This window comes from Dipodomys spectabilis, unplaced genomic scaffold (genome assembly GCF_019054845.1).
Source record: "Dipodomys spectabilis isolate Male_0828 unplaced genomic scaffold, ASM1905484v1 ptg000030l, whole genome shotgun sequence".
NCBI lineage: Eukaryota > Metazoa > Chordata > Mammalia > Rodentia > Heteromyidae > Dipodomys > Dipodomys spectabilis.
In genome coordinates, this window is record NW_024870707.1 from 7,709,213 (window position 1) to 7,727,658 (window position 18,446).

At 50.5% G+C, this 18,446-nt stretch overlaps 1 protein-coding gene across 1 annotated transcript; it reads right to left on the reverse strand.

The window, feature by feature from the left end:
* Positions 1–839: 839 nt before the first annotated feature.
* On the reverse strand, positions 840–15,148 carry Fads1 (fatty acid desaturase 1). The gene is made up of 12 exons (XM_042675872.1): positions 14,866–15,148; positions 13,121–13,231; positions 12,393–12,590; positions 11,287–11,388; positions 11,055–11,183; positions 7,053–7,113; positions 5,018–5,094; positions 4,304–4,401; positions 4,035–4,131; positions 3,527–3,606; positions 3,313–3,438; positions 840–3,119 (listed from the first exon to the last, which is right to left on the reverse strand). The coding sequence occupies exons 1-12, from the start codon at positions 15,070–15,072 to the stop codon at positions 3,068–3,070; spliced, it is 1,338 nt and encodes a 445-aa protein (XP_042531806.1). The 5' UTR covers positions 15,073–15,148; the 3' UTR covers positions 840–3,067.
* Positions 15,149–18,446: the final 3,298 nt, after the last annotated feature.

The following is an 18,446-nucleotide window of genomic DNA, read 5'->3' on the forward strand; positions in this document are numbered from 1 at the left end:
AGGGCCTGGACACTGTCTGCACTTCTTTTGCTCAAGGCTAGCACTCTACCACTTGAGCCACAGCACTACTTCTGGCTTTTTTCTGTGTATGTGGTATTTAGGAATTGAACTCAGGGGTTCGTGCATGCTAGGCAAGTACTCTGCCACTAAGCCACAGTCCCAGCTCTGTACTTAGAATTTTTAATTAATTTTTGGTGAGAGTACTGGAGCTTGAACTCCAGACCTGGATTCTTGTAGGTTTTTCATTCAAGGCCAGTGCTATACCACTTGAGCCACTGCCTCCTTTCCTATTTTTTAAATAGTGGTTAACTGGAGATTAGCCTCATGGACTTTCCTGCCCCAGCTGGCTTCGAACCATGATCCCTAGATCTCAGCCTCCTGAGCAGCGAGGTGTGGAGCCACTGATAGCCAGCTTAAGCTCCATTTTCTGACTCAGGTTATTTGGGTGTAAACCTGTAGTAAGGTTCCTAGAAAGGTTCCATTGTTTTGCTCAAAGCTATTTTAGTAGGCGCTGCTGTGGAGTCACTGTGTTTGCAAAGATTAAGGCAAGTAGGACGTAGGGAAACCAACCACACAAACTGGAAACGTTGACAGGGTAAGGATGTGGAGGAGGCAGTGATGCCCATGAAAGCTGGCAAGGGGGGCTAAGCAGTCCAGTTCCTACAGGTATTAGGAGGACATGTCTTTGCTTCTGACTTGCGTGTTGGCATGGAGAGTCCTGGTCCTCGCTCTACCCATAATAAGGCTTCCATAAGGGGCTTTGGGGTGATGATGGTTGTTTGGAAAGAAACACACAGGTGAACACAAGAAATCTAGGGAACATGTCAACAAGCAGCATGGATTTTTAAACAAATAGTTTTTATTTGGCCAAAATTAACTAATTGTTTTTAGCTTCATCAGGATAAGTGGTAACACACATAGAAGACACTGACATTGGACCCAATTTAAAGAAAACACCTCAAGATAGCAAAAAGGGTAAAGTCATTAAAAACAGTTTCAGAAATCAGAGTTCTAAAACTGAGGTGAGTGCAATGTCCCGTCACCATCTATGACCCAGGGTCAGCTTTTTCTCTTGAATCCTATTCTCTGCAGTCCATCTGAGATTACCCACTTCACCATTCTTAGTCTTTCGTTATTCCGTGGCCCTTGTGGCCATCCGAGGCCACACAGGTGAAGGCCGGGAAGGCCACAGTGGTTTAGGTGCTTTGAAGACCTGGTCTTGGCACAGTAGAGCAGGTGCACTAGTGTTTGCTCTGACTGGTGGCTTGTGCCAGAGCTAGCTGGCATGACAGGCTGGTGGCCCCACACTGACACCCCAGGTGGCAGGGAACAGGAATGTGGAGGGATGAGCACCTGTTCTGGAGGGAAATATCCAACGAAAGCGGAATTGTTCAGTTTTGCTTCTAATTTTTCTACCCAGCCCATTGCAAACCAATTGCAGGGCCAACTTTCAGCAAAGACGAACTCTTCTGCTACCCGCTGTCCCATGCCCGGTTCTGTCAGATGTCTAACTCTGGCAGCCTCGTGCCCAATGCTGACTCTGTCACTTCCATCCCGACTGCCCGCCGTTACCTACAAAACTCAAGATGGCTCTGCTTTTGCCTTCTAGCCTGTTCTTTTCTACTTTTCTCATAGTTAACAAGCTTAGATTGTTTGAACAGGCAAAGAAATATCTTCACCTGGACTGTAAGGCTGTGGAATTTGGGGTGCAGGAGGGATTGCTGATACTGGGCCCCTGGGAGTTAGGTCAGACTCAAGGCACATTCCTATGTGTGCTCTTTGGGGAGAGACGTTCCTTATCTTTTTGGACTGGAAGATTAGGCAGACTATTTTAGTGTTAGACAGATACGCTTTGGAAAAGGCTATCCTAAATTCCTATCTGGTCTCCAGAATAAGATACTGAGCGAGAGTGGACAGAGACCTCTGACTACAGCAGCGACAGTCACAAACCAGTGTTTAAACTTACTACAACTAGGAAGTCGTTTGCTTAACCCAACACTCCTAGTAACGCTATAATTTAGGAGATAAAAACTGTTTCTGCTTACCGCCCTTACACTTTGACTTTATGACAATAAGTCATAAACTTTTCTCACTTGTGCTTATTGCTATTAAACTTGGAATTACAGATTGGGCAGCAAATGGAAACAAGGGAGAGCCCCATTTGTTTCTCGGGAGGAAGAATACTCTTCCCCTCTCCTTGCTAGGAGCATTCTCCCAGTCTTGACAGATGTCTGTTCTAAGCAGAGGTTAGAAGTGGATCAAGGGGATTTTTCATTCCCAGTGACTCTACCATCTGCTTGGCAAAAGAGCATGCCTGCCATTCCCTCTGGAACCGGATGCAACACGAGAGCAAAACCAGTAGTGCCAGGATCATCAGCTGAATGACTCCCAAACCACACTCCTGGTCTTTGCCCCACCTGCTTCTAAGGCTGGAAAATGGCTTCTGGCAACCACAGCCAGATGTGGGTGACACCTGCCCAGGGTAGTGACTGAGTTCCCAGACAGGGAAGTTGGGTCAAGACTCAAAATTCTACACATGAATGCTTCAAAGCCTTTCTAGATCTTGCTATAAACATTCAGCTACTCAGTCTGAGGTTAGCAAGTGAGGGGGGAGGGAGGAGAGGGAGACATGTCCCCCTTTACATGAGTTCTGGGGTACATCTGCCTGACACTGGGCTCAGGAGTTACCATCATCTGAACCCCCGCCCCTTTTACCCTTTGCTCACGAACTGCATATTACCAAAGTGGAGAAAAACAATCCTGGGCTTTGCTCAGGTGGTAGAGTGCCTGCCTTGCAAGCACGAGACCCTGAGTTACAACCCCAATACCATCACCAAAAGAAGAAAAGAAACAATTCAACAGACTTACACTCCTCCGGGGAGTTGTTACAAGTGTCCCCACACCCCGCTAGTCATAGATCTGTGCCTCGCAGGCAAAGGGGTGAGGTCTGAGCACAGACCTTTCTGTCCCCGAACCCACCACCCCCCTCTGAACATAAGAACCAGTGGCTGAGTCCCTCGAGTCTCCCTCTGCTTTGGCTTCAGTCTCTTCCACACCAAGGGGTCTGTTACTGGTGAAGGTAGGCGTCCAGCCAGAGCTGCCCCGACTCCTTCAATGAGCTGCAGGCACACAGGGGTGGACAGTGAGTCAGCAGGTGGAACAGAGCCCACCAGCAGTGGAGAAGCCCTGTGACGTGAGCCATGCCACTAGACAGCCCCAGACAGCAGGTCCTGACTGCCTTTGTCACCTTCCTGTCACCTCCCCCCACAGGCAACATCTCCTCCCCCACCCCTGGCTCCAGCCAGTACTCACTGCACGATGTCGGCGAAGGCTGAGAGCAGAGGCTTGGACTGGTACTCGATGCCATACTTGGCACACAGGGACTGCACCAGGGGTGCCACTTTGTGGTAATTGTGTCGGGGCATCGTGGGGAAGAGGCTTCAGGAGGGCGGGAGAGGAAAGTTAGTGGCTGGTGTCCCTCCTCCCTCTCCCCCCCCCCAGGACCGTGCTTCCCCTCCCCACTCACTGGTGCTCAATCTGGAAGTTGAGATGCCCGCTGAACCAGTCGTTGAAGGCGGACTGGTGGACGTTGCATGTGGCCTGGAGCTGGAGGAGGTTGGGGGGAGCATGATGTGTGAGAGGGAAAGAAGGGCTCCTTTCCACCCGGCAGCAGGACAGATGCCTCAAGCACAGAGGACTTTTTTTTTCTTGCTATTAGTGCCCATGACCCACAGGTTATTTTGCTGTTGTTTTATCACCCGTGGGGCTGAAACTCTGGGCGTGGGCGCTGTCCCTCAGCTCTTCAGCTCAAGGAGAGCACTCAACCACAAGAGCCACAGCGCCTCTTCTGGTTTTCTAGTGGTTTATTGGAGATAAAGAGTCTCACAGACTTTCCTGCCCAGGCTGGCTTTGAACCACGATCCTCAGATCCCAGCTTCTTGAGTAGCTAGGATTACAGGTGTGAGCCACAGGTGTCTGGCCCATGTTTTTATTAGTTCTGTTCTACCCAGGTGTTCTGAGTAACTGTCCCTTACCTGTGTGGAGACCCAGTCCTTGTTCCGGTCGTGATCAATGTGCATGGGAATGTGGTTCATCTGTGTCACCCACACGAACCAATTGCTCTCCAGGAACCTGGCATGTAGACACCAACAGTACAAGCAGAGCCCAAGGTTCCTACCCCTCCTCGGGTAGCTGACCCGGCCCTGTCTGCCTGTGCGAGCCAACTCCACAATCACCTCTGGCTAGGCCCAGCACCAGTACCTGTGCCTTCCCGTGCCAGCCCCTCCTGCCTTTCATGCGCTACCTGACAATGAAGAATAGGCCCAGGAAGCCTTTCAGCCCCAACAGCGGCATATACGTGAGGAAGACTCGGACATAGAAGGTGACCATCCAGGCTAAGTCCTGCGGTGAGAATATCAGAATGATTCTTCCCACCTCCCACCCCCCAGCCATCCCCCAGCCCCGGGCCAGCACCCTGCCCCATTACATCTAGTGCCACTGTACCTTTCTTCTGGTTGCACTGCAGCCCCTTGCCCACCACCTTCTCTAGGGCACATAGGGACTCCCTGCCTCCAGCCCCTAACCTGTCTAACTGTTCACAGAAGGAGCATCCAGGACAAGGTACCATTTAAGCCAATCTGGCAAAGCCCCAACTCCTGTTCTGCACCATCAACCAAGTGCCAGTCTTCCCCCTGACCCATTATACCCAGCAGGCCAGTGGCTCAGCTCCTCCCTCCCCTCCCAGCTTCTCTGCTTGGAGAGTTGGACTATCTCTAGCTCATCCTCCCCATCACTCCCTGAGGGCTCCAATATTCTGCCCAGCCCAGGAACATCGGGGGACAATGACTGCAGCGTTGGGAGTCAGGTGATCTGCCGAGCCCAGGTCACATGGTCCTGCCTACAGAGGAGTACCTCACACCTACTTCTCCGGTCTTGCTCTCAACTGGACCTGGAGATGGGCGGTGCCACCTGCAGAGACCCTGGAAAAGATAGAGGGCCATAGGCCCTGGATACTCACCACCCACTTCTTCCTCTGGACAACAAAATAGAAAATATACCACTGGAAGTAGAGAGGCAGCAAGGCTGGAGGCCCGACTGGGGGGGAAAGGAGACAGGGAGGAGCTGTGAGCAGTGGCAGGGTCACACAAGGACTGCCGTGCAAAGATGGTCCTCAGCACGGCTGCCCCGTCGCCCCTCCAGCAGCTCCAAGCCAACAGGCACCGAGGATGGGCACAGATACAAGCTCTCCAGATGGTGTCAGGAGTCAAGTGGGGGAGGAGTTCCCTTTTCCCAGTGGATGCTAGAGTTTGACATTTGGGCTTTACAAGTTTCTGCATTGGAAGCTTGGTCACTGTGGAACTAAAGGTCCACCTTTACAGGTGGACACTAGTGGGAGGGAATTAGATCACTGGGACCAATGAAACTCCTCCCATGTAAGCCCCTAGTTGATTGTCTTGGAGTAGGTTGTTACAAACTCAAGCCGCAGGCTTGGTACATGGTCTGCTCCCACACCTTTGAAAGGACACTGTTAATACCTTCGGCACTGCCTGGGCCACAGCCTTACTCTGAGTCACCTGCCTTTATCCTGACTCCTCCACCAACCTCCATCATGCAGGTTAAGGGGCAGCAAAGTGTGTGTGTGTTTTGGGATGGACCTTGCTGACCCCTCCCAGCCCCAGAGATGCACCTGATGCTATCTTTAACCCTTCATTGCAATGTCCACTCACAGCTCCTATATCTATTTTTTTTTTTTTTTTTTTGGTACTGGTCCTAGGGCTTGAACTCAGGCCCTGGCTGCTGTCCCTGAGCTTTTGTATTCAAGATTCACATTCTACCATGTGAGCCACAGCTCCATTCTAGCTTTCTGGTGGTTAACTGGAGTTAAGAGTGTCACAGAGTTTCCTGCCTAGGCTGGCTTCGAACTGTAATTCTCAGATCTCAGCCTCTTGGATATCTAGGATTTCAGGTATGAGCCATCAGTGCCCAGTGACTCCTGCATCTTGATGTGCTCTGGATTCTAATATTCTTTCTTATAGAAGCCTCTGTTCTACCCTCTTCCCTACCCACCTTTCTTAGTAGGAATCGTTGATGATAAATAGTTTGGATAAATAAATGCCTTCAAACTTATTTATTTATTTTGCCAGCCCTAGGTCTTAGGCTCTGTTCCCTGAGCTTCTTTTGTTCAAAGCTAGTGCTCTACCATTTGAGCCACAGCACCACTTCCAGCTTTTTCTGAGTAGTGTACTGGGGATAAAAGAGTCTCACTGACTCTCCTGCCCAGGCTAGCTTCCAACCATGATCCTCAGATCTCACCTCCTGAGTAGCTAGGGTTACAGGCATGAGCCACTTGAATCCAGCTGCCTTCAAACTTTTACTGGAGTTTTAAAGTCAAATTTCATGGCATTATAGAGCAGACTTTCAAAGCAGGAACTACATGGCAGATTCTCGAAAGAGCTTAAGTGACAGCACAAAAGTCTTTTGCCCCATAGCCACAACAATTAGAACTACACCCTATCCGTTTACCCTGACCTGACCTCTAATCTCTGCTGGACAAGGCTGAGCGCTTTAGCAGAAAGCCAGGTGTTGGCTGTTCACATGGATAATCCTAATGACTAAGGAATATGAGATCTGATCATTGCACTTCAAAGCCAACCCAGGCAGAAAAATCTGACATTCTTGTTTCGAAATAGCCAGCAAAAAGCCAGAAGTAGAGGTGTGGGAAAGCACCAAGTGGCAGAATGCCAGCAGTAAGTGACAAAGCCTAATTGAGAGCCCAAGGCCCTGAGTTCAAACCCCAGTATTGGTGCTTGTATGTGCACGCACACAGAGAGGCACGAAGCTTCAGTAGGAGGTCCCTATAGACTACTCATGGGAGCAAGATTGAGACAAGAAGAACCCATTTGCCCCCAACACAATTGAGTACTAAAACTCTAGCCTGTTGCCTTTGCTCAGTGGAGAAGACATCTGCTCCCAGGTAGTTGAGGAGCCATGTCCTCCATATCCCTTAGCACCAGCTCCCAAAGGCCAACCCCCAGGTGACTGCAGCTACTCACTGAGGAAGAAGTACTTGTGCTGGTGGTTGTAGGGCATGTACTTTTTCTTTTGTTTCCCAAGCTGTGAAGCAGAGCAAACACAAGGTCAGCAGTTATCATTCATGGACCAGTCACTCTCTCCCCTCCCCATAACCTAGGCTTTTCCCTACTCAGAAGCTGAGGCCGATTGGAAGGTATCCACAGACCCAGCCTTAGGGCCATCACCTGGAGCAAGAGGCCTGGGCTGCCCTCAGTGAGGGTCATGTAGAGTACATGCGCAATGCTGTCTACAGGTCTTCTGGACTTGTCACATTTCTCTAAAGACTCTCTGTCCTGAAGTTTCCAGGCCCCCTCTCCCACACTTGCTATCTCCTACACTTGCTATCTCCCATCTTGTAGTTATGGGACATCAGAGTCTGTAGGAAAAGCTGTCTTACCCTTGTGTGGGTATTTGATCTATGCCTTAATCTCCATCAAAATCTTTTGATCTCAAGGTAACCTACATAAAAAAAAAAATCCCTTGAAAGCTAAGCAAAGTATAGCAAATACTTGTGCAAAGGTTACTGAGCATAAGGAGTCATCTGAAGGTTCTGGCAAAGTGTTCCCCAGTGGGTAGTAGTTATTTTGTAAGCTGGGCCACAGAAGGGACAGGCTGAGGCTAGCAGACCAAGGGGTCAGTGCAGAGCCCATTTAGTGGGTTCCCATGTCTGCCTCTCTCCGTGGCTCCTGCATTTCTTGTTCCAAGTAGTTTTGGTGTCCAGGCAGAGTTCTGGCTTGTCCTCTCACATACAGAAAGCATTCTCAGGTCATTCACTAAAAACCTATGCTGTACAGGACACTTGAGCTAGACGGAGCATTCTTTGTAGGTGGTCAGATTCATTCGAACATTGGAGGCCTACTCTGCCAACTACTGTTCACGCTGAGGGTACAGAGGTGAATGGTACCCTGCCTGCCTATACAATGCTTGTAAATTAAGGGATGCAAGTTGCTTAAAAAGACACTTGTAGACAGAGTTCAAAGCAACAGGAAACTGCAGATAGGAAACATGAACAGAGAAGCAGCGATTTGGAAAAGGTCCACAGATCTGACACCCACACTCCGACATGAATGTTATCAAGGGCCAGCAATGTAAATGCTTAGGAAAGAGCATTTAAAAACAGAAGGAACTGACTGGGAAGGTAGTAAGTACAGTGGTAGAGTGCTTGCCTTGCATGCATGAGGCCCTGGGTTCAATTCCTCGGCACCACATAAACAGAAAAAGGCAGAAGGGGCACTGTGGCTCAAGTGGTAGAGCGCTAGCCTTGAGCTGAAGAGTTGAGGGACAGTGCCCAGGCCCAGAGTTCAGGCCCCACGAATAACAAAAAAAGAAAACAAAAACAGAAGGAACAGCAAGAACGAAGGCTCTTGTGTTGTCCAAGACCAGAAAACTCGGGAGGAGCCAGGCCATACAGCACCTCACAGAAGCCTTGGTTGCATGACCTGTTTTATGCTTTAAGAGGGTCATCTGGCCAGATGTGTGGAAATGAATCACAGGGCAGATGTAGTTACAAAGCTCATTCTCACCGAGATACATTAGACTAGAGGCTAGAGTTTAACATGGTTTATGTTCTACAAGTTCGTGTGTTGGAGGCTTGGTCAATGTGAAGCTATTGCAAAGTAATGAGACCTTAGAGGTGGATACTAGTGGGAGGGAATTAGATCTCTGGGGACCAATGAAATTCTTCCCATGTAAGTCCCTAGTTGATTGCCTTGGAATGGGTTGTTACAAGAGCAAGCCTGCCCTGCCTTCCTTATCTCCTCGCGTGACTATTCCTTACAGGTACTTACTCTGCCACTGTCATGGCATCTGCATGACTTATAGAAACCAAATGGCTAGGGCCACCTCTCCTGAACTTTCAGGAGCTGTGAGCTAAATAAACCTCTTTTCTATAGAAAGTACCCAACCCTGGGACATTTTATTGCAGCAATGGAAGATGGGCTAATACACCAGGGGAGAGGAGGTAGTAGAGATGCAGGTTTGATGGAGCTGCATTATATTCTGGAGGTAGGTAGGTAAGAGAAGGGAATGTCATCCCATCCTGAGCAACATAAACTGAGGAGAGACCCCACAGAGAAGTGCCCTCTTGGCATGAGCAGGGAAACGGCTGTGCGAAGGGGCCTCCTCCACCACTGCCTCCTGAGATGGTCAGATGCCCTCACTGGATTTAGATCCCCAGAGGTCAGAAGGGTTCTGTTAAGGGCAGGGCCCCTTCTACCTCCTTGTCATCCAGGAGAGGTAGGAGGTGTTGGGCAGATGCCAAGTTTGTTCCCCAGAGGGACCAGACCAAGCCCAAGCAACTTAGAGCAAAGACATGCTCTAAGAGGTAGGCTAGGAGGAAAAAAAAAGTGAGGAGATACTTTGGCTCCCCAATCATTCGGATTTTTCATGGTTGCAGACAGATGTTCTCTGAAAACCCAGCACCAGCAAGCAGCGCTGGCAGTGGTAGGAGATTCCTTCCACTTGGCCCCTCTCTTTAGGAACCCCAGCTGATGTTGCTTTAAGTAAGTAACCCATGCTTCCCTCAAAGCAGCTCTGGGATCCAGGAAGGGGGGTGAGGGGTGGGGCTGGTAGGTAGCCCATGCAGGGCTGACCCGCACACAGCACAGGACAGGAAACAAACTATAAAGAAGTTAATGCTTAGGAAAGAGAAGGGAAAATGAGATCCCGAGGGACAGGTAAGGCAGAAACCTCAAGCACTGAGTGCCTGGTGCCAGGACAGCCAGTGCTGCCAAAGCCTTTCTCCAGAGTTGTGCCTCAGGCCAGAGGGGAGCGTTGGGTCAGACTACCTTGAACTCATGCCTGAAACCCAAACATATCCCACAACCGATTAATTCCTGGCAAGCTGAAATGTCATTAGGTTGGGGGAAGGGATCTGGCAGAACTCTTGACAGCAGCATGGAACCTGGGGACAAAGGGTTTTTAATTAACTTTCTAAGGAACTCTACTGGCCTTTGGAACTTTTAACTGCTTATGCTCACTGAAAACTCATTAGGTCTCCCAATCATTTTTCCTTCGGTTGCTGCATTCTGGGATTTGAACTCAGGGCCTTGTGCTTGCTAGCAGGCACCGTACCTGCATTCTGATTTTCACTCATAATCTCAGATAATAAGTCATCTGGAAGTCAGGCTGGGCTCAGGAAGGTGGGAAGAAGCAGACTTCTCCCTTGGTACCATGGGATTGGTACCAGGATCCCTTGTAGGTGTTCCAATCTCTTCTACAAAGTGGTATCTTATTTGGAAATAACAGAAGTACAGCCTCCCAGGATACTTTACATTGAGTCCCATGAGGCTGGCGAGATAAGGCCTTGATTGGTTACTTTTTTTGTTTTGTGATGCCAGGGGTTGAACCCAGGACCTCACTCATGCTAGGCAAGCCAGCCCACTCCCAATATACTATAAATCCTCTCTTGATTACTTACAATACCTAACACAATGTAAATGCTATGTAAATAGTTCTGTGTTAACAAATAATGACTAAAACATATCTGCACGTTTGATGAGATCCATGGTTACTTAAATGCACAGATGCTGACCCAAAACATATGGCTAGCCAGCTGTGCTCAGTGAAGGAATGTTTCAGGAACTGGGCATCATGGCAGAGTGAGACAGGTCAGGAAATCTGGTGTAAGAGAAAGAAGCACCAAGCACTGGAGGGCGGGATGGGTGACACCTGCCCTGCAGCAGGGTGTCAAACAGTCCCCTGGGAAGTGTCACACATCACCTTCAAGGATGAGCAGGGGCCTGCCCAGAAGTCTCTTGTTACTCTCTGGATCTTATGCAGCAAGTGGTTAACTATTTGCCAATGGAATTCACAGGGAGGGTTGGGTGATTCTCTCCTGGATGACCCTGGTCACTTCCCAAGGGCAAGGGTCTCAGCCAGCACAGCCCATTGTCACTATACAGGACCAACAATGTTTTCCCCAAAAGCCCTCCATGCTGGCTCTCTTCCTTCCCCAAGATGTTTGCATTGACACCTCCACTCACCTCCACAGACAGGACTTTCCCCAGGGCGAAGAAGAGGGGATGCATGTTGATGTCTGGGTCTTTGCGGAAGCAGTTGGGCTTGGCATGGTGCTGGAAGTGCATGTGGTTCCACCAACTGGCTGGGGCTCCCTACAGATGATGGAAGGAGAGGAGGAAAACCTAGTGTCACCACCTCCCATCCCTAGCCCTTCACTGACTGGAGTTTCAGAGAACTCCTGTCCACACCACTGACCTTCAAGTGGCCAATCACAAAATGATGCAGCAGGTGGTTCCAGGTAGAAGTACCAAACACTGACAGATGCCCAAAGTCATGCTGCAGCCACCCAGCCTGGGCCTAGGAGAGAAAAGTTAACACTGAGAGCAGCTCACCCACCCACAATCCTTTGTGCTGACCTCAGCAGTTCCTTCAGCCTCACCCTCTATCCACGCAGTCTGATGGCCACTCTCCCCTAAGGGAGCACTTCAGGAAGAATGAGAAAACCCAGTCTTAATTCTGCCTCAGTCACCGACTCACATGTGAGTGGAAGCAAATCAGTTTGCCTGCTCTGAAGTGCGATCGACATCCACAATACAGTAAGGACTCAGAAGTAGGGAGAAGGCTTGCAAAATGGGTTCTGACAGCCAAGTATGGGGGCCCAACCATGATTAGCAGGTGGAATAAAGTCAGGGTAGGGAGAGGGCCAAGTACAGGTGCAAAGTCAGGATCTTGGTTCTTGGCATACTTGGGCTGTGGCAGAACCTGAACAAGAAGTTTCAGAAAACAAATTCTATATGAAGAAGGGAAGCACGTGAAGAGCAACTGGAAAGGGAGAGAGAGAAAATGAATATGGCCACGTGGTCTATGAACAGGTAAGAGCCATAGCCAAGGTGGCTTACACTTGTAATTCTAGCAACTGAGAAGATGAGATGAGAAAGATCACAGTTTGAAGGCTCCTTGTGCAAGAAGTACATGAGATCCCATACAACCAATCAAAAGCTAGGCATGATGCTACACTCCTGTCATTTCAGCTACTAACTAGAAGGATAACAGTCTTGGCTAGACTCGGGGGTGGGGGGGGGGGGGGGGAGTGAGACCCTATTAAAAAAACAAAACAAAATGAAACAAAAAATCCACAAAGGCAAAAAGGGCTGGGAGTCTGGTGGCTCAAATGGTAGAGTACCTGCCTGGCAAGCACATGGCTCTGAGTTCAAACCCAAAGACAAGACAATAGAATATGCATTTACTTTCTGCATCAACTCTCCTGAATATCTTCAGATCTTCAGGCAGGATTGTTGGCCTTCTGAAAGCTTTCGCCACAATGCCAAGCACAACTCCTCTGATCAGCCAAAGGCTCTCACCTGAACTGTGCTGAGAAGTACCGCACAGAGGAGGAAGGGCACCAAAGATGTCCCAAAGACCCACAGAGTAAGCCAGGCAGCGACGTCCAGCAGCAAGATATGCAGCAGGTAAAAGAGGAAGAAGAAGTGGTTGGCCTTCATGAGCCCCATTCGCTCTACGGTAGCCCGCAGTTCCCGGAACTCATTAGTCAGTTCTTTCTGTGGAAAAATGGGGACTGTTAATTCTTCCCAGCCATGACCCTATAAACCCACACATGCTGGACACAAGGGCCCTTTCAGGCTCAAGTACCTGTAGAAGCTGTGGGGAGTCTACAGTCTGAGGCAAAAATACCATGACAACAAGGAAGTCTGACAAAGAGGTACTAATCAGAATGGACTCAGGCCCAACGGCTGGGTACACTTGACTCTGGTTCTTGCTTGGCCACTTACTGTGTGAGATCCCCCCCCTGGCTGTGTCACTTAACTTTGAGCCTCCATTTTCTCATATGTAAATGCATGAGAATTGTGTAAGTCCATGCTTGATAAATATTCAACAGGAAGGTCTCCATGATGATGATGATGATGGTGGTAGTACTAGTAGTGGGAGCCTTGAGAGAAGCAGGGGTTTCAAAGCCCTGCTTTGTATGGCCTGTGAGGCAGAGACCAAAAGACTCCTGTGAATGGCTACCTGTGATCCTATCTAGGTTTTTGTCCTTCACCCTCCTCCCCAAGAGCAAACAGGGTCTCACATGCTTGGTGGGCTCAAAGCTGGGCTGCTCCGGAGACAGTTCTCCAATCAGGAGAGAGTTCATATACTTCTTCACAAGGCCCTTGTTGATGTGGAATGCCACAAAGGGATCCTGTAAGTTTGGGGAGAAGGCAACAAGGTGAGGGGGTCAGTCCCAGGCTCCTGGGGTTCACATCAGAGGCCATCCTCTTGCTGGCAAGTTGAAGAAGAGACCACATCCTCCTCCACAGCTCAAGATCTCCCAGTGTTTAGGTTCCCATCACCGGGCTGCTACACAGAGGAATCAGTAGCCTCCCCTGAGGGCTGTCCAGAAAGACCTGTCTGGGCTGATCTTTGGGTCTGAAGGCAGTTTTTACCCAGGGATTTAGCATCCACTAGAAAAGCCAGAACGGGGAACTGTGGATTTCTTTTCCAGCAGGACTTTCAACAAGTTCTTTCCTTTCTTAGCCAGTTTCTCCATAAACGGCCAAGACAGAAGACCCAGATCTTCTGTCTTCCCTCCACAGCTGTTCTGGGCAAGATTTCCTATGTTTCTCCCAGCACCCTGACCACTCCTTGTCCCCATAATAATTAAATTTCGGTTATGTAAGGTGGGGTCCTCCAAGATAAGATTCATGTCTGTGGATGGGGGGACCCCAAGCCCAATAAACCACAGAAGGGGCAGTGGGGGAGGAGCACCCCTCTCCCACAATGACACTGGCCACTTCAAATCACACTTGGGTAGGAAGGCCAACTGCTAAGCTCCCTCTGCACACGCGCCAGCCTAGGTAGGCCAGCAAAGCTATCCAGGTTCCAGAGGTCACTGGAATGACCAGCTTGTAGCCTGGCTCTGAGGCTACTTCAAAGGGAGACGTGGGTTCTCTTCCCCCCCCCCCCCCCCCCCCCCGCCCCAGATTCTAAGTCCAGGGGCAAAGAAAAGGAACAGTACTCTTGTTGCTAAGGGGGAGGGGAGCGGGGGAGACCTCACCCCAAGACACTACAAGTCATAGGATAACAGAGGAATCCAACAAGAAAGGATCCTGAGTAGATAATGAGTGGAAGCAACCGCCCCACCTTTTGGATCCCTAGGGGATCCCAGCGCTCTGGTCTAGGGGACGGCTCTGAGGATGGAAAGACAAAAAGCAGCAGGACCGAGCCTGGGGTACGCATTGCGCCTACTGAAGCGTGGGGGAGGAGGAACCCTCATCTCTTTCGTCACGCCGCGCAGGGGATCCCAGGACAGCCGGCTCCCTGCGGCTCCCTCCCGGCTTCGGCTGGCCGAGTGGGCACACCCGCGCCCCCCCACACCCCCCGCACACGAATCCCACGCGGCTGCGCGCTCCCCTCCCAGCCCTCGAGACCAGCCGAGGTTCCCTCTCCCTCCGCTCCGCTCCGCTCCCAACCCCGTCCTGGGCAGCACCGATCGCCATCCGTCCCTGGCGCCATCCCAGCCTTCTCCCCCTGACGCCTTCCCCTTCCCAACCCAGCTCCGGATCCGGCCCAATCCTGCAGACGGAGGACCGGGACCACAGAGGAAACGCACGGCCGCAGCCAGCCGTTTCTTTGTGCGTGCACGCCGCCGGCCTCCATGCCACCCCACCTCCTCCGAGCCTCTCTCCCCTCCTTCCGAACACCAGATCGGTCCGCGGGGTGGCTTTCCTCCGGAATCGGCGGGGTGTTCCGCCACGGGTTACACTTCCCGTTTCGGACCGGGGCCGCCGGGTCCGGCGTCCCCTCCGGCGCCTTCCCCTGCCCGCAGCCGCTCACCGTGGCATCCTGCCCGGCGTAGTGGCTGATGACGCGGGAGCCGCCCGGGTGCCGGCGGGTGAACTCGCTGATGTTGTACACCTTCCGATCGATCACGAGCCACCGCTCCCGCTCGCGCCCCGAGCGCTGCGCCACCTCCTCCCAAGTGAAGTAACGCGGGCTGGGCCGCTGGGCCTCGCCGCCGGCGGTCACCGGGCCGGGAGTCATGGCTGGCTGGCTGGCCAGGTCTGGAAAGCCAGTCAGTCCGTCCGTCCGTCCGTCAGCCGCGGACGCGTCTGGCGCGCGCTCGGGACGCCAAGGGAGCGCCCGCCGCCCGCCGCCCGCCGCCCGCCGCCCGCCGTCCGCCGCCCGCCGGGAGGAGCAGGAGAAGGCTGGCCCGCTAGCGCGCGCCCGGCCCCCTCCGCCCGCGCCTTTGGGTTTTCAGCACCCGCGGCGCGGACCGCCGAGCGGAGCAGCGCGCACTCCCATTGGCCGAGCCGCGTGGCGTGGGGAGTTGGCCACGCCCACTCGGCCAGCCTGAAAGGGCGGGAGGGCGGGCATCCTTCCACCCACCCACCCTCTACCGCCGCCGCCACCTTCGCCGAGCGCCTCAGCCGACGTGTGGTCCTCGGGAGAGCGCCTCCTAGCGGACGCCACACAGCGATCGCCACCTGATGCCGCTTCCCGACTCCGCGTCCCACTAGCGGGTAGCTAGCAGCTCCGGGATGCCCTTCCTCCCCCCGCCTCCCCTCCTGCCGCCCGTCGCACACGGACGGAATAACGGTTCCTGGGAGCCCTTGGGTGCGCTCCAGCTCGACGACCCAGGCCGAGGCCCAGAGCACCGATGGGCCCAGCTGGGCCTGCAGGAATCCTGGCTTCTGTCCCTGTAGGTATGTTGAGTGGAAAACGCTTGGGACAGAATTAAATTTAGCCGTTTAAGTGAGGGAGGAAACACCACCCCGACCAAGTGGAGATGAGGCGAGGAAAAATTTATACACCTAAAAGGGGTGGGGGGAGAGGAAGGAACATAGGAAAGCCATCTGATTGGTTATGGCCCCCAGTGGGTTGCTGTATTGGGGCATGAGTGAGGAGCTCGCGGCCTGTGATTGGCTGAAAGCTAGGTTGCCTAAGCTAGGCCCTGAATTCCTCCAACAAAATAATTTCTGCTTGCAATTTACCTATTAAGTACATAGGCTTTGTGGGATGGTTAAACCTAATTAACAAGACGCATTACCTCACATAGCTTTATAGCGTTTGTAATGAGAGTACTTAATATCCACTCTACTTATTAGAGGAATGCAGGATATTACAACACACAAGGATATGATGTCGTTGATATAGACATACTGTATAGCTGAACTCTTAAATATATTCCTCTTCTATATCATTTGACAGATAGCTTCACATTAACTCCCTCCCCCCACTTTCCCAGATTCTGGTAACAATTCTACTCTTACTTTTTTTTAAAATTCCACAAATTTATTGAGAGCATGTACCATTTCACTTAAGGTGACGTCCTTCCGTTTTCTCCATGTGGTTGCAAATGACTGGATTCTGTTCGTTTTCTTGTGACTGAAGAGTAGTCTGATGTGTATATATAACACGTTTTCTTTATCCATTTATCCATTGATGGACACTTAAGTGGAACCCATATCTTGGGCTATTGTTAATAATGTTGCAATACAAATAAGAATGCAGGTCTACCCCCTATCCCCCATCACTTAAGATTCTGGCTTTTTGTTGGTTAATGGAGAAGTCTCATAGATTTGTCTGCCTGAGCTGGCTTCAAATCCTACCCTTGTGAATAGCACCTGGGCAGATATCTCTTCAACATACAGATTACTTTCCTTGGAATATATTCTCAATAGTGGGGGCTGGATCATAGAATAACTTTAAAAAAATATTTTGAGGAACCGCCATATAGTCACTGTACTAGTGATTTACAATTCCACCAACAGTCAACAAGAATTCCCTGATGGTGATCATTATTCTCACTAGCGGGAAATGCTATCTCACGTTTTAATTAGCTCTTCCCTGATGATTACTGATGTTGAACATTTGAAGAACATACCCGTCGGCCATTTTTATGTCTTCTTTTAAGAAATTCTGAACAAGTGCGTTCTCTCTCTCTCTCTCTCTCTCTCTCTGCTTTAAGATAGAGTCTTGCTTCATAAGGCTTGCCTCAAACTCACAATTCTCCCACTTCTACTCATAAGTGCTGAAATTACAGATATATGCTACCACACCTGGTTTATTTGACCACTGCTAATTATGTTTCTCATTTTATTGCCCTTGAGCTGAATTCCTAATATATTTTCTTGGATATTAACTCCATAATAGGTTTGTGATTTGCGCGTATTTCTCCCATTCGCTGTTGTTGATTGTTTCCTGGGTGGGCAGAAGGCTTTGGTTTCACGTTTTCGCATTTGTCTATTTTTACTTTGGTTCCTTGTGCTCTTCCCCCACCCCCACCCCCCTCTCGTGTACCTGCCAATCCTGGGGCTCGAACTCAGAGCCCAAACTGTTCCTGAACTTTTTTGTTGTTGTTGTTGGTCACGGGGCTTGAACTCTGGGCCTGGGCATTGTCCCTCAGCTCTTCAGCTCAAGGCAAGTGCTCTACCACTTGAGCCACAGTGCCACTTCTGGTTTTCTGGTAGTTTATTGGAGATAAGAGTTTCACAGCTTTTCTTGCCTGGGCTGGCTTTGAACCATGATCCTCAGATCTCAGCCTCCTGAGTAGCTAGGATTACAGGCATGAGCCGCCAGCTCCTGGCTCTGTTCCTGAACTTTTTGCTCAAGGGTAGCACTCTACCACTTGAGCCACAATTCCACTTCTGGCTATGTTTCTTGTGCTTTTGAGAATACATCCAAAAATTTATCACCCAGTTCAAGGTCATCGGGCCATTCTGCTGTGTTTTCTTCTAGTAGTTTTGTAGGTCAGTAGGTAGACACAGGATGGCTGCATATGAGCATTTCAAATGAAACACATCAGGGAAGACTGTTAAAATAATCTATCAGGAAGACAATACCAAGTGACTAAGGTAGACTCCTTAATAGGTATGCATCACTGTGCCTCTGTTCTTTCCCCATACTTTTTCTCAATCTACTTTAGGACTAAATGATTCACTTCCCCTTAGCCAAAGAGATTTTTCTTCCCAACTTCGAACATGCCTTTACTGTGGAAGCTAAACAAAGTTAATCTTGATTAGTGTAAGGGGTGCCGAAAGGAAATGCTCACACAGTTCAGGCAGAAGAGGGTTTATTCAGTGAGAGTGACCGAACTGCCAACCAGCCCAAGATGGAGGTGTGTGGAGCAAGAGAGCTTACGGTGGGAGGAGAGAGCTTAGATGGGGAGGTTGTGTGACCACAGTGGATAGGAAGATGATCTCAGAGCCTGGAGGACCCCCACTGCCCCCAGACATGCCAGTTGCCTGGGTTACAGGTGCTGGCTGGGGAATTCTAGGGTACATAGGGAGAGAACCAAGGGAAGGGGTTATTTCTCCCTTAGTATTTAGATGGGAGACAGTCTGGAAATACAGGGTGCTATAGACTTTTTAAAAAGATAGGGAGGACTGGGAAGGTAGCTCAGTGGTAGAGTGCTT